Source organism: Acomys minous (genome assembly GCF_964271855.1).
Source record: "Acomys minous genome assembly, chromosome: 5".
NCBI classification, from domain to species: Eukaryota; Metazoa; Chordata; class Mammalia; order Rodentia; family Muridae; genus Acomys; species Acomys minous.
Genome location: NC_140494.1, coordinates 63,805,329 through 63,819,128, shown reverse-complemented (window position 1 = coordinate 63,819,128; position 13,800 = coordinate 63,805,329). Strand labels below are relative to the sequence as shown.

Genomic DNA, 13,800 nt, shown 5'->3' with positions numbered 1-13,800 from the left:
ACAATAATCCCTGGGAGAATGTACAAGTTTCTGTGGTAGTTTAGTTAAAACTAAAACAAAAACCACTTTAGAGGAAAGAAAACTGCTTGACTGAAGGATGCTTTGTTCCCTCAGGTGGCCTGCGCTATGTACGAAGTGATCTTAACAGGGGCTCATATCACTCACTTATATCCAGAGCTGTTCACCCTCCTCCTGAAGCTAGTCAGCTGCTCATTGGGCCAGAAAATGCCAACTTCTACCTTGAGTCAAAGGCGCCGTGTGATGCAACTTGGGGAACGACAGCAGTTCCCAGACCCATGCAGGTAAGCGGCCCACCAGGAAGTCTTCCTTGACAGTCCTGATCCTAAACTCCTAAAGAGGGGCTGTGGACGACAGACTCTGTGCTTTCTGACCTGCTATCAAACACTTGTGGAACAGATAAGGCTTTAGCCTCCTTTAACTGTGAGGCCAGGCCTGGTAGGTGTTTGGTTTGGTTTGGGTTGGGTTTTTTTTTTTCTTGAGCCAATACCCAAGATATCAGCCTAGAATGGTCCTATGAGGAGAGAGAGATGGATTTCTTCCTTAAAGGGTGCACACTGTTTCCCTTGTGAAGATCTTCCTGGGATAGTTCGAATTGTGTGATATTGAAGGCCACAGAGAAAGAAAAGAGTATTGCATCCAAAAGACTTCAACAGTTGAAAAACGGCAGTCTCCATCTGTATAATTCTAAGGAAACTAAGACTGTATCCATCAGGCCATAAACCATGCTTTTCTTTCTTTTATTTAAATAGATTATTTTATTTTTATTTTTTGTTTGTTTCTCTGTGTAGCCTTGGCTGTTTTAACACAATACATTTTTACCACATTTCCCGTCCTCCAACTCCTCCCATACCTTCAAACCTCCCTACACACCCGATTTTATATTCGCGCTCTGTCTCTCTCTGTCTCTATCACACACACAAACACACACACACACACACACACACACACACACACACACCACACACACACACACCGCAAAAGATAAAAATCAAACATAAAACCAATAAGACAAAAAAAGCGCCGAAATAAAACAAAAAAAAATGGAGAAAAATAAAACAAAACAAAACATGGAGTTTATTGCCTTTCTCATACTTTTTAAACATTTGCTTTATATTCATCAAGACACCTATCTGGAAATTGTAGGGTGTAGATTCTTACTTTATATCATGTCATTCTGTTTTCCCGACCTTTTGCATAGCTTTTTATTCCAATGTCATATCATAATGCAACTTTTTAAAAGACATTTAAAACAACATTTAGACCCAATACATGCTGCCTTGATAACACATTTAACTTCACCAAAATGACAGCAGCATAAAGAGCCATACCTGAGCCCAAGCATGCATATGTGAATGCAAACAGGAGCAGCTATATCACAGCAACTGACAGGTTCACAGTATGATGCTATCTGGAATCAAAGATCCAGTAAAACAGACTAATTTTCACTCTCCATTTGTAAGCTTCGGTTTGGTTTTTTATTATTTGTTTTTCCTTATGGTCAGTTGGCAGGACTTTATGTCATTATCTACTGGCTCACATCACCTGTCGTCACGTTTGACCCCAAGACTCAAGTGTAGGACTAGGGCTGCCTTATTTCTGTCTTGAACAACATCCACTAGTCTAAGGTTGGGAGAAACTCACAAGAAGTAGGAGGAGGAAACTTGGGGAAACTCACAACTTCCTATGCAGTGTTTACCTACTTTTCTGGCACCTGTTGTCTCCTCTAGACTCTCAACTATAACTCTGAAATGCTTGCAAGCCCAAGCCATGAAGGAAGGCCTCGCGAAAGAATCTGATGAAGGGGACAATTTATGGACCTTACTTAGTAGTCCTGATACCCATCACCTAGGCGTGTGTGCACTGGCCAGGTAATGTGCAGACGATCCAGAGGTGGGTACAAAAGAGAAGCAGTGAAGCATGAAGGTGGACCTTCACTCATAGCCATCGAGTCAACACAAAGGCAGAAAGATCAAGGGGGGAAAGGGGGCAGATAGAGTAGTTTTGGCCTCAAACTTGTCACTCCCCTCAAAAAAAAAAAGTTCAAGTGAACTACTTCAAGTAAACTATATTTAAATTGAAAACTTGAATGGGTCATTTTAAAATGTAAGGCTTAGTAGTCTTGCATCTAGCATTTCAGTTACGAGTTGAACATTGTCTTGAAGAACAAGTACAGTAGGGCTTATTCCATTACTTAGGCAGTGGATGCTGCGACCCTTTAATATAGTTCCTCATGTTGTGCTGACTCCCAACCATAATATTTTTTTGTTGCTCCTTCATAACTGTAATTTTGCTCCTGTTATGAATCATAACGTAAATATTTTTGGAGAGAGGGATTTTTTGAAGGGGTTGCGACCCCCCGGGTTACAACCCACAGGTTGAGAATTGTTGGTTTACAGAGAAATTAAGTCTCTTTTAAATCTTGCGTTTTCCAGGAGCATGGCAGTCTGGCAACATGGCGTCATTCTGGACATCATGGGACACCTACTTTCCTCTCTCACCTCGTCCTCTGAGAACTACCGGATAACTGGCATGGCCTTTTTCTCTGAGGCAAGGGAGAATATTCATCAGAGCATAGTCATTGGTCCCTTGCTATATCTCTCGTGTAGGACATGGAGCTTAGTGATGCCTGGAGCTACGGAAGGGGCCCTTCGCGGGGAGTTTTAGTAGTGAAAGGATCCATTCCTGCCAAAGACACACAAGCAGCTGGCAGAGAAGGGAAATCTCTCTCTCAACCATCTCCTGCCTTTTCTGTGGAAACCAACCTACTGGGTCAGAGAAGGGAAGATAATAAATGTGAGGGGGACCAAGCACAAAATCAACATATCACTAGCCCTTCCCCTGGCGTAAGGGCTAGCCAATCCAGAGAAGGAACGTGATCAGTAGTTGCTGTCCTTGCTGCTCCTTGAGAAAACCCTGTCTAGATAGCCTGGTCCTGGTTACCATGACCTGTGTATAGCTCCCATCTACAAGATTTGCTGGTTCACTTGAGGGCTTTCTTCCACCACTCCACCGCAGTAAGGAGCCATCTTTAATTGTAGTTAAGCCACCTTTAGCCATCCCCTCAAGGGAAGGGACCATCCTTAAGTAAAGGGGAGGAGTTTATTGGTTTCAGCTTATGAAGGAACCAATCCTTTGGAAGCATGGAAATCTGCGAGACGTACTGATTTTCATGGATCAGAGTGCCTGGGATTCCAACACTGTTCTGAGGCAAATGGCTATCCGGGGCCTGGGCAACACTGCATGTGGGGCTCCTCACAAGGTAAGGGGCATTTGGCGGGGGGACGGGGGGAGTGGAGGTGGGGGTGTTTAAGTCGAGTTTCTAGGTAATAATCTAGCAACCCCTATCTGGTAACTTCATGGAAATGAAGTGAAAACCCCACACACCCAGATGAAGTAACAGCTTTGGGTTTGAGGTACATATGAGCACAGCCCAATTTTAGACGCCATCCCACCTGGAAATTCCTACCCTATTCAAGAAGCACACAGAATAACTTTATCGGTTAAGAGACCTTGTTCCATAACAGGTGAAGAAACATAAACAGATAATATTAGAATCAATCATCACCGGGCTGTACCACTTGGCTCGTACCGAAGTCGTTTGTGAAAGCTTGAAGGCTCTGAAAAAGATCCTGGAGCTGCTCACAGAAAGAGACGTCAGCTTCTACTTCAAGGAGATAGTGCTGCAAACAAGAACCTTCTTTGAAGACGTAAGTGAGCTTGTTCGGGAGTCTCCCGTGCCTGGAACCCTGGACGAAGTGAGTGAATAGTGGACGACCCCGGTAGCGCATGGAGAAGTCTGTGGGTGCCCCGCCAGCAATTCGTGGCCACTCCAGAGGGCCTTTGCCAAGTTCCCATATAGGCTGCTGACTTCAATGTCCCTCTGCCTGAGCATGCTCCCTGACCCAGAAAACACAGGTGACCTAAACAGGTTGTAAAGGAGGCTAGGAGGAAACTTGAATAAACTTTTCAGGTCCCTCATCCCACAGAAGGTTCAAATACCACTTGCCTGTGAGGGCAGCACACCAACAAATACTCCTTTCTTTACGCCATCCGCTATTTGATTCTCATTCCCCAGGCTTGTTTCCTGGCTTTATCTCCCAAATAAATTGCTCACACCTCATTTGCTTTAGGGAATACAGAAAGTGGGGCAATTCCTAGTTCCTCCAGCACGATCTGTTCCACTTCCCAAACCCAAAGACCCGGGAGTCAGCCAGCTATAATGCATGAACCCACACTCTGCATTTGTCAATAAAGTTTTATTGGAACACAGTCACACTCTGATGATGTGCTGCCCTTGACTGCTTTCACAGGCTACTTGCAGAGGGACCATAGGACTCATACATTATAACTTATTTAACTGATGACAAAAGATCAAGAACAATCCTAGATGAAGGAGAGTTATTTCCTTTCTATATTCCACAAACTGTAGATTAGTATTTATTTTTTCTTTATTCACTGATGTGGACGTAACAATCTTTTTCACAACAACTTGGACCTAATAACTTATGGTCTATAGAATTTTCCTCAGGCCCAGTTGCCAGAGGAGACAGACACCTGCTAGCTTCCCTCTCTAGTGTTCCTTTCATAAACATTAAGGCTTCATTAAATTACTTATCTTCTTATCTCCAGACTAAAAACTCTTAATCTCCTCACTATTCATCACAAACCTAAATTTTCTATTCATATTTTATAGGCCACTGACTGGGTTAAACTTCCTATTGAGGCCTGAGAAATATTTAATAGAATTTAAAGAAAATTTACCTTTTAAGTACATTTACCAATTTGTTTAGTCCAAGTTCTTAAAACTTCTCTTTCTTTCTGAAACTTTGATTTGTTAGTTTTAGGTTTTAATTATACATAATTTTAATTTATTATTTCAATTTTGATATATAATACATGCCGACTGACAATAATTCTCAAGTGTTAGATTTTTGTATTTTCTACTTAGTCTAGTGTGATGTAGCATGTGAAAGCAGCTTTCTGCCTATTTTTTCGCAACCATTTTCTTTAATTTAATAAGATCAGTTTAATTCTCAAGTTATCCACAAAAATGCTTACTGGGCTCCCAACCAATGCAGAATTTTCTGGAAAAAAAGGAGGTTTGTTTGTTGTTGTTGTTTTGTCTTGTTTCGTTTTGTTTTCTTTTGTGTGTTTGTTTTTGGTTTTGTTTGTTTGTTTGTTTACTACACAGATAATTGATGTCACTCTTCAGCAAGGTGGTGACTGAAGTCTGATTTTCAGTCCTAGTCTGTTAGGTCTCCTGGGTTCTTGTTGAAATAAGACTGTTTCTTTTGGATCTTAACAGTTTAAAAAGCAATGTTACACAGCACTATTATAAAAGGAAAAAAATACAAACATCTCCTGGTTATTAAGTTAAACATTTTCACTTCCAGTAGGGATTAATTCCATCACATGTGAATAAAAATTTTACAGTAAAATATTCCTCTAAAAGTGCCGCTTTCCTCTAAGTATGCATGACTCTCTGTATTTTGGTTAAGAGCGCAATTCTGTGATCAACCAACTTTCCTCTCAGTGTGCTAGTCCTTTCCAGTAATTCTCAAAATATAATGCTGTTGGGCTGGAGAAGTGGCTCAGAGGTTAAGAGCACTGCCTGTTCTTCCAAAGGTCCAGAGTTCAATTCCTAACAACCACATGGAGGCTCATAACCTTCTATCATGAGATCTGGTGCACTCTTCTGGCATGTAGGCATACAGGCAGAATACTGTAAAAAAAAAATAAATCTTTTTTTTTTTTTTTTTTTTTTTTTTTTGGTTTTTGAGACAGGGTCTCTGTGTTAGCCTTGGCTGTCCTGGACTCACTTTGTAGACCAGGCTGGACTTGTACTCACAGCGATCCACCCGCCTCTGCCTCCCAACTGCTGCGATTAAAGGCATGCGCCACCACGCCTGACTAATAAATCTTTTTTTAAATGATGGTGTTTTAATGAAGGGCAGAACAGAAAACACGTGGCTGTGCCACGCTCCTGATCCATTCTTGCTACACTGCCACCTCAAGCAATCAGTGTCAATGCACTTCTTTCAACTGAAAAAAATGAACATTGAACCTGATATTTCCTAATTTTTAGACTAGTTTTGATGGCCTAAAAGGAAAACTCATTTTCGCTTCTTTGTCTTGTGGTAACTCTGAACCACATCCACACAGTACACGTGTGAGCTCACAGAGACTTTCTTCCTCAGCATCTCGCATTTTGCTCCTTCAAATCATTTCCAACTATGCTGGACATAAAAATAAAACAAAACAAACAAAAAATTCCACAGTTTTACATATTCACAGGAGGAGGGCCAGGCAGGTTTCTGTTTGACTTGAAACTCAATGCTAGGATTCCTGAGCATCTTTTCACCACTTTGCAAAACATTTGGCATCTTGAAGAAGAGCACTGGGCCTTATGCAGCTTATATAAGATGACCTGGGGGCTGGAGAGATGGCTCAGAGGTTAAGAGCACTGATGCTCTTCCAAAGGTCATGAGTTCAATTCCCAGCAACCACAAGATGCCTCACAACCATCTATAATGAGATCTGGCTTGCTGGCAGAATATTTTAGGATAAATGATGCAACCAGGATATTTTATGAAAATTGGAAAAGCCCTAACTTCTTCCTGCCGGCTCTCTTACTTGTTGTTCTGCAATCATATGTCACAAAGGCAGAAGTTGAGTCTTCTGTTCTGGAGGATTATTTTTTATGCTATATGGGTTTTTATAAAGGGTTCTTGAAATAGACAGAGGCAGTGACAAGAGTATCCCAGATTCTAGCCTTCCTTCCTTTACTCTGAGTGTGGCAAGGTGGGGAGGGTACCGAAGGGGTGTCAGCAGGGAATATCCTGTGAGAAGATCCATGTGTCATCACAGGAGCAAGATGATGTGAGACTGACAGCCATCTTCTTATTTGAGGATTTAGCATCTCTAACAGGAAGAAAGTGGAAGATATTTTTTGCGGAGGAAGTAAAGAAGAGCATGATCTCATTCCTTCTCCACCTCTGGGATCCTAACCCCAAGATTGGTGCTGTAAGTAGGGCTGCAGACGCCTTCACCTCCCCTCTCCCCAGAGCTGAGATACATGAACCAGAAGCCAGGTCGGAAAGTCACCCTTCAGAACCACACCCAAAAGCTGTGTCTCCAAGTCCGAGTTCTGTTTCTGTCATCTCTTTCCACTTTTTCCTTTCTTTACTTCCTTTACTGTTTCTTCCTGCATCGATGAGTGATCATTCCCTTACACAGATAACCCTATTTTTACAGGCTGTGATCACAAAAAAACTCTGTTTTCTAGGCTTGCCGTGATGTCTTGGTCGTCTGTATCCCTTTCCTGGGTCTTCAGGAGCTCTATGGGATATTGGACCACCTCCTTGAGCAGGACCTGCCACGGGCCAGGGACTTCTATAGGCAATTCTGCATGAAACTGGTGAGTGGGAGGCAGATGGTGCTACCAACATAGCAAGGCAGAGTCTAGACAAACCACATGAGACTGCACATAATTGGTGCCAATCTCTAGCAAGGAGCTGACAGAAGTCACCTCTTCAAGTCCCATCTGTTATATTCCCTGTGTATGCTTTTTAAATAATAACAAGGCCAGGAGAGCCTTGCAGTGTGCCAGTGATCCCCAAAGACCCCCAGTCTCCACACATTGCCCTCTCCATACACAGTGAGTTTTTCTGTGGTCCTGGAACTAAGTCTGTTAACTAGTTCTTTAAGCCCTGGTGCCTTCCTAATTAAATCCTTATGGAAATGGCCATAAGACAAGTTTCAGTCAATCAGCATATGGCTGTGGGTGTTAACAAGACCTTCCGGGTTCTCTTCTGAGATAACAGTGATAAATGTCATCCAGGGTCAGTTTCCAATGGCTGCCTTCGAACTCATCCATATCTCTTCCAGGCAAAGAAGAACCAGGAAATTCTGTGGATCCTCCACACTCATTCCTTCCCCTTCTTCAACAGCAGCTGGGAGATGATCAGAAGTGCAGCTGTCAAGCTCACAGGTGAACTTCCCTCCCTGGCCCTGACACCTGCCCTTTCCCATTTAGTTTTCATTTTGACTGGAAGCTGCCCCTGCATGAAGCCAGTATGGTGAAAAAAGGTTGGCGTGAGGGAGGTAGGAAGGAATGTGTCATTTGTCTTGTGTCATCGTTATTTTTTCTTTCACAAATTAAAATGTACAGCCTCTTTCTTCTCACAACATTCACTGTTCCCCCACCCCTACCCCCACCCCGCCTCCTGCCTTGACTAGTCTCCTCAAGTCCTCCAGGCTCCACTGCCTCCAAGCCTTTGTTCTTTATTTTCCCAGAGCCTCACTTCCTAGCCTGGCACCACAGAATAAAAGCTTTGCTTTGCCTCTTATGAGTCACATTCTGCATTCTCATGCTGAGCAGACAAACAACAACATGATCTAAGTGAAAAGCGCATTGATCTAGAGGCCCTTGGTCCTGTTGTCCTAACACGGGACATTTCACTCCCCTGTGTCACCTCCATGCCAAGTCTGTGAAACAGAAAAGTAAACGACTCCCTAAGTGCTCTTCTACTATGAAATCTTAAAGGTTCTCTGGAAGCCTGCTCTCACCAGCCCAACCCATGATAGACAGGCCCATTGGTGTGGTCAGGTTTAACACCACTTTTTATTAGATTGTGCACATCATTGCCTTAATTATGTTATAAGTTTGACACGTGCAGAAACCTTACTTCATGCAGACTTGAAACCTGACAACATCTTCTCCTAGTCCCCAAGGAAGATAGATTGTGAATTTTCTAAATGAACTGGACGTGGAAACACTTTGTAGATACATTGCTAAGACCTAATAAGAGTTACTCTTACATCTGCCTCAAAGGGTACTGGTATAAATATATGAGGACTTACACTAACTCTCCAGTCCCCAGTCAGTCTTATTGGCCTTTTGACTAGGTACAATCAGGTCCACTTTTCCCTGGTGAAATCAGTAACCTTATCTTTTGTCAACTTTAGATGCCATTATTCTCCATTTGACCAATCAATATGTGGAGTTATTAGACAGAGAGCAACTCACCATGCGTAAGTATCACCCCTAGTTTAAGCACATACTTTTGTTTCATTCTTAGGGTAAGAGAGACTAATTTTTCCAAGTTCCAGATCAGCCCAGAAATAGAAAGCTGGATGACACCACCCAGTTATTTTCTGAGGCTTCCGGACCATGGGATTGCTACGAATTGATCGCCCTCCAGCTCCACTCCTTTGTTGACATCATTTCCAGTAACTTTTCCTCTTGTCTTAATCTGTTGATTACAAAATCATGACCTCCTCTTCTCCCTCCTCCTCCTCCTCCTCCTCCTCTTCCTCCTCTTCTTCCTACTCCTCCCTATCCTGGGGATTGAAGCTTATAATTGCTAAGTACAGACTCTACCACCAAGCTACATCCCCAGCCCTTCATCATTTTTTACCTTTTAGAGTAGAAGGTGAGATCTGACTTGGGTCCCACACATGAGTGATTTGTACAGCACTACAGAGCTGTTTAAACTTGGATCTTGGTTAGGGTTGGGCTGCTTTTCCTACTAGGCACTGACTCTCCTTGTTCATACTGTTTCTGCCTCAGGGCTCCAGGCACTTCAGCAGGACCCCTGTATCAGTGTCCAGAGAGCTGCTGAAGCTGCCTTACAGACCCTTCTGAGAAGATGTAAAGAGATCAGCATCCCAGTGTAAACCATCAAGAAATAAACAGCTAGGCTTTTTCTAAAACTAACTCCTGTCTTTGTCCTGTGAACTCATGAACTTACACCTTCCTGAAGGCAGACATGGAACCTAGGATGAGAATCTTCGAGTATAACCCTTATTTATTCTCCAGGGTCTTCCAGATGCTTCCCATTGGTAAGAGACCTATAAATTCACTTCAGAGAAAGCCTGTTATTTGATTGGTAACAGCCACATGGCTTTGGTTATCCCTCTCTCTTGAGAAACTTACATCCAAGCAAATGCAGATACCAAAGGCTATAGATTTTGTTATAGGCTAATGCAATTACACTACTGGTGAGAAGAGGGATACTGTTATCTTTCATACATAGGCCTTGATATCTCTGCCAGATTCTGAATCACCACCCACAATCTTCCCCTTTTCCTATATCATCACATGATAAACTTTAACCTGTCTCTTGCCTCCAAGGTTGTAATTTATGCATCAAAACTATGCCAGATATTAGTCAACAAATGACCAATTCTGACATTCTTCTAAACAGCCTATATTCTGTTCTTAAGCTACAGCAGTAATGTTGAAACTTATATATGTATATATATATATATATATATATATATATATATATATATAATATTTAATTTATCATTTAACAACAAACATGATGAAGCATAGACTATCCCTGAAGGTTGCTAATAGTTACATCCTCTTATCCTCACCCTCAATATCTTCAAGGAAAAGTCTTTCATTCCTACAAAACCTAGAGACAGTAGTCATCTTTCGGGTTAAAGATTATGGATCTAAAGTCCTCTATTCATTCACTTAAACATTCATTGTATATCTACAATTTTTATGTCCCTGTTACAACCGCTTGGAGCACACGAATGAGAGAGAAAAGTAGAATAGCTGTTCTCCTGAAATTCATATTTTATGGAATCTTTGTGTGTTTTCTAAAGGGTGGAGCCATTCTCAGATAATGTTTTCCAATGATCCTGTGTCTTGGCGGTCAAGCACCCATATAGTTTCCTCCAACAGTGAAACAGGACCGGCCTGTACTACAATCAATTGAATGTTTCAGAAATAATGGCATGTGACTTCCAAGACAGGTCTTCTTTTTTTTTTAGTCAATAATCATATTTATTTAAACTTTGCTGCATACAAACCACCATGCTTTTTTTTTGGAGAGGAAATTTTAAACAGTGTATTTTGATCATACACACACACACACACACACACACACACACACACACACACACACACACACTTCATCCTATATCTGTTCTCACATACTGTTGAGTACCATCCCGTATGAAAAATTGAATCAGGGTTCACCTGAAAGAGGGAGTGGGGGTTAAAAGTAGCATACAGAGACGCGAGAAATAATGAATCAAGTCAGGAAATTTCTGATCAAGATTCACTTTATTGCCAACTAGCAGGAACATATATAGGGCAGGGTCAATAGGATCTATTCTTATCTCACTCACTCTAGCCCCTGGACAAGAATGCAATAGCCTAAATCGCTCCCTGTAGAACTTCCTAGTTCTCTGAGTAGTTCCTTGTAAGAACTTCCTAGATCCTCTGGGTGGTTCCAAGTTGAGACCTCTCTAGTTCTTTCAAAGGCAAATAGTCCAACGATAGCCTAGAACACAAGACCTCGTGGTGAGGTAAAGGTCAGCCACTCGAAGGTCACAGCATACAGCCTAAGCACAGGATTTCTGACATGGCAGAATTTGGCACAGGTCTCCACAACATACCCTACTCCTCACCCAACTATATGTCCTCTTTTTAAAAAATAACATTGACTCTAATTTGTGCTGCGCATATACTCCTGGGGATAGGACAATCCACTGGAGCATGGTCAACCTTCCAGGGTCCACACTCTTAATGAAAACTGACTCTCTCCCTCATCCAGATGCCTTCAACTATCCAGAAAACTTTAGGAGTGAGATCTCATGAACCCCTTCTCCCTTGTATTAGAATGGTGGCAGGCTTGATCATGTGCAGATCTTATACAGGCAACCACAGCTACTGTGAATTCATGAATGCAGTGGACAAGACAGGTTCTCAAAAGTTATTATGCTCTTCTAAATAACTCACTCCAGAGAAATAGTGCAGTCTCATGAGACTTGTGAGCCAGAATCAAGCTAAGCTATTCCCAAATGCCTGAGCCACAAAACAGAGTGAGATGAAGATGAATCTTTGGATGTTAAGCCACTCCATTTTGAAGGTAATTTATTATACACCAGTGGGTAACCACTGCCCAGGGGCTCCATGATCTAACCAAAATGATTTGCAAAGTTCTATGTCTAATCAAATACATATATTGTCTGGGTAATGGTCTTCATTAAATTCTTAATGGAATAACAAACTATTCCCATGCATAACATATATGTAACAGAACAAGAAAAATAATAGAGGAATGTGGGTTTAATTGACCTCCTTTGGGAGATTATTTTAAATCAAACAACTTTTCAAAATAGCACTATCCGATGAAACTTTCCTCAATGATTAAATAATTTCATCTTTCTACTCTAACTGATATAATAGCCACTAGCTTTGTGCAATGATAAAACACTTGAAAAAATGGTTTATACATGTGAGAAATTAAAATTTTTACTTTTATTTAGTCTCAATTAATTGTACATATGTATCCAAGTGTAATTTGTCATTATAGCACTGTGTTAGGCAACTTCAGAATATATAGGGAAAGCCTTCATAGAATTTGGTTTGAGCTGAGTATGGTGATAAGTGCCTTCAATGCCATCCCTCAGAAGGCAAGAGGATCAAGTGTTCAAGGTCTTCTATATACTCATTAAATCCAAGGTCAGCCTGGCCTATATAACAATCTAAACAAAATAAATATATAACTAATAGTCTTGAGACACACTGGAACTATTGGTAGTCCTCAACAATCACATAGATTAGGTATAGCACTTTTAGCAATATTTCTTCATATATCTATGCAATAAGTGGATTGAATGAGCCATAGAATAAACCAAATAAAATAGTCAAGCTTTGTGGTAGAAGAAACTTAGCTCTTGTGACTTTCTTTCTTTCTTCCTTCCTTTCTTTCTTTCCTTTGTTTTTGTTTTTTGTTTGTTTGCTTGTTTATTGACACAGGGTTCCTCCATGTAGCCTTGGCTGTCCTGGACTCATTTTGTAGACCAGGATGTAGAAATCATCCTGCCTTTGCCACCCTGTGTGCTGGGATTACAGGCAGGCACCACCAAGCTCAGCTCATAATATGCTTTTTATCAATCTCTCCTACTCCATATAATTGCCCCCAGATAGTTACCACCAATATTCCCCTAGTCAGTCCTCCAAGAGCCCTTTGTGCTTCTTCCCAAGGGTTTGGCATGAGAAAAAGAGTCCTTGTGGCTCTTAGGGAATTAGAATCACAGAAGAAATACGTGTTGACTTTCTATTGGAGATGCTACTGATCCCTTTAGTCTCACTCCTGTGTTTACATCACTATTCTTGCCATGTGCAGCCATTTTACAATGGTCACAGACTGCACAAAAGGTTCAGCAGCAGATGCAGATGGCTGTGGATCATATTTCTTTTGCAACTCTGTGTACTTCCCTTGGACTCAACAGCGAAAGCCAACGTTCTGCTGGTAAATTAGAGATGTTTAGTTCTGCCGACCCTCAGATGAGGACAGTTTTACTGGAACAGAGAGCAGAGATGACAGACAGGAAGGAACAAACAGGCTTCCAGTGAAAGCCAGAGGAATCATTTAGCAGCAACTGTCTCCACATTGCCAGAGTTTCAAAGGGCAGAATTCAGATTGAAAGCACTTTGTCTGTAACCCTCAATGGATTCTGAAAATAATCAAATAATTCCTAATAGTACTTTTTATTACTTGATCTTAAACCTGAAAATCATCTTTTAAATGATCCTTTGTACAGAAACTAGAGCAAACATGGTTAATCAGATATAGCAGTACCCTGCACACTTCTCAGAAACCGCTTGTAGAGAGCAACTTTCTGACTATCAAGTTTATACAGTTTTAGCTTCTGGGTAGATCTCTTTCTTACTCATTTTCTTACTGATGTCTTCTGTACTAGGATACTAGAAAACATGATGACACCAAGAGAAACATGAGAAAAGGACAG

General features: G+C 41.4%; 1 protein-coding gene across 6 annotated transcripts in view; it reads left to right on the top strand.

Annotated features, from left to right (window-relative positions):
- MROH2B (maestro heat like repeat family member 2B) overlaps positions 1-9,728 on the top strand; it is a 61,712-nt gene extending 51,984 nt beyond the window's left edge. For 2 of the 6 annotated variants that reach the window (XM_084783536.1, XM_084783534.1), the window contains exons 33-43: positions 115-302; positions 1,749-1,889; positions 2,454-2,568; positions 3,134-3,280; positions 3,546-3,776; positions 6,931-7,044; positions 7,307-7,438; positions 7,909-8,011; positions 8,989-9,054; positions 9,127-9,252; positions 9,593-9,728. In XM_084783536.1, the coding sequence (XP_084639662.1) occupies positions 115-302; positions 1,749-1,889; positions 2,454-2,568; positions 3,134-3,280; positions 3,546-3,776; positions 6,931-7,044; positions 7,307-7,438; positions 7,909-8,011; positions 8,989-9,054; positions 9,127-9,252; positions 9,593-9,699 (1,470 nt within the window). In that variant the 3' untranslated portion in view covers positions 9,700-9,728. Of the gene's footprint in view, positions 1-114; positions 303-1,748; positions 1,890-2,453; positions 2,569-3,133; positions 3,281-3,545; positions 3,777-6,888; positions 7,045-7,306; positions 7,439-7,908; positions 8,012-8,988; positions 9,055-9,126; positions 9,253-9,592 lie in introns of all 6 variants that reach the window. The other 4 variants (XM_084783537.1, XM_084783535.1, XM_084783539.1 and 1 more) reach the window with 4 other exon arrangements.
- Positions 9,729-13,800: the final 4,072 nt, after the last annotated feature.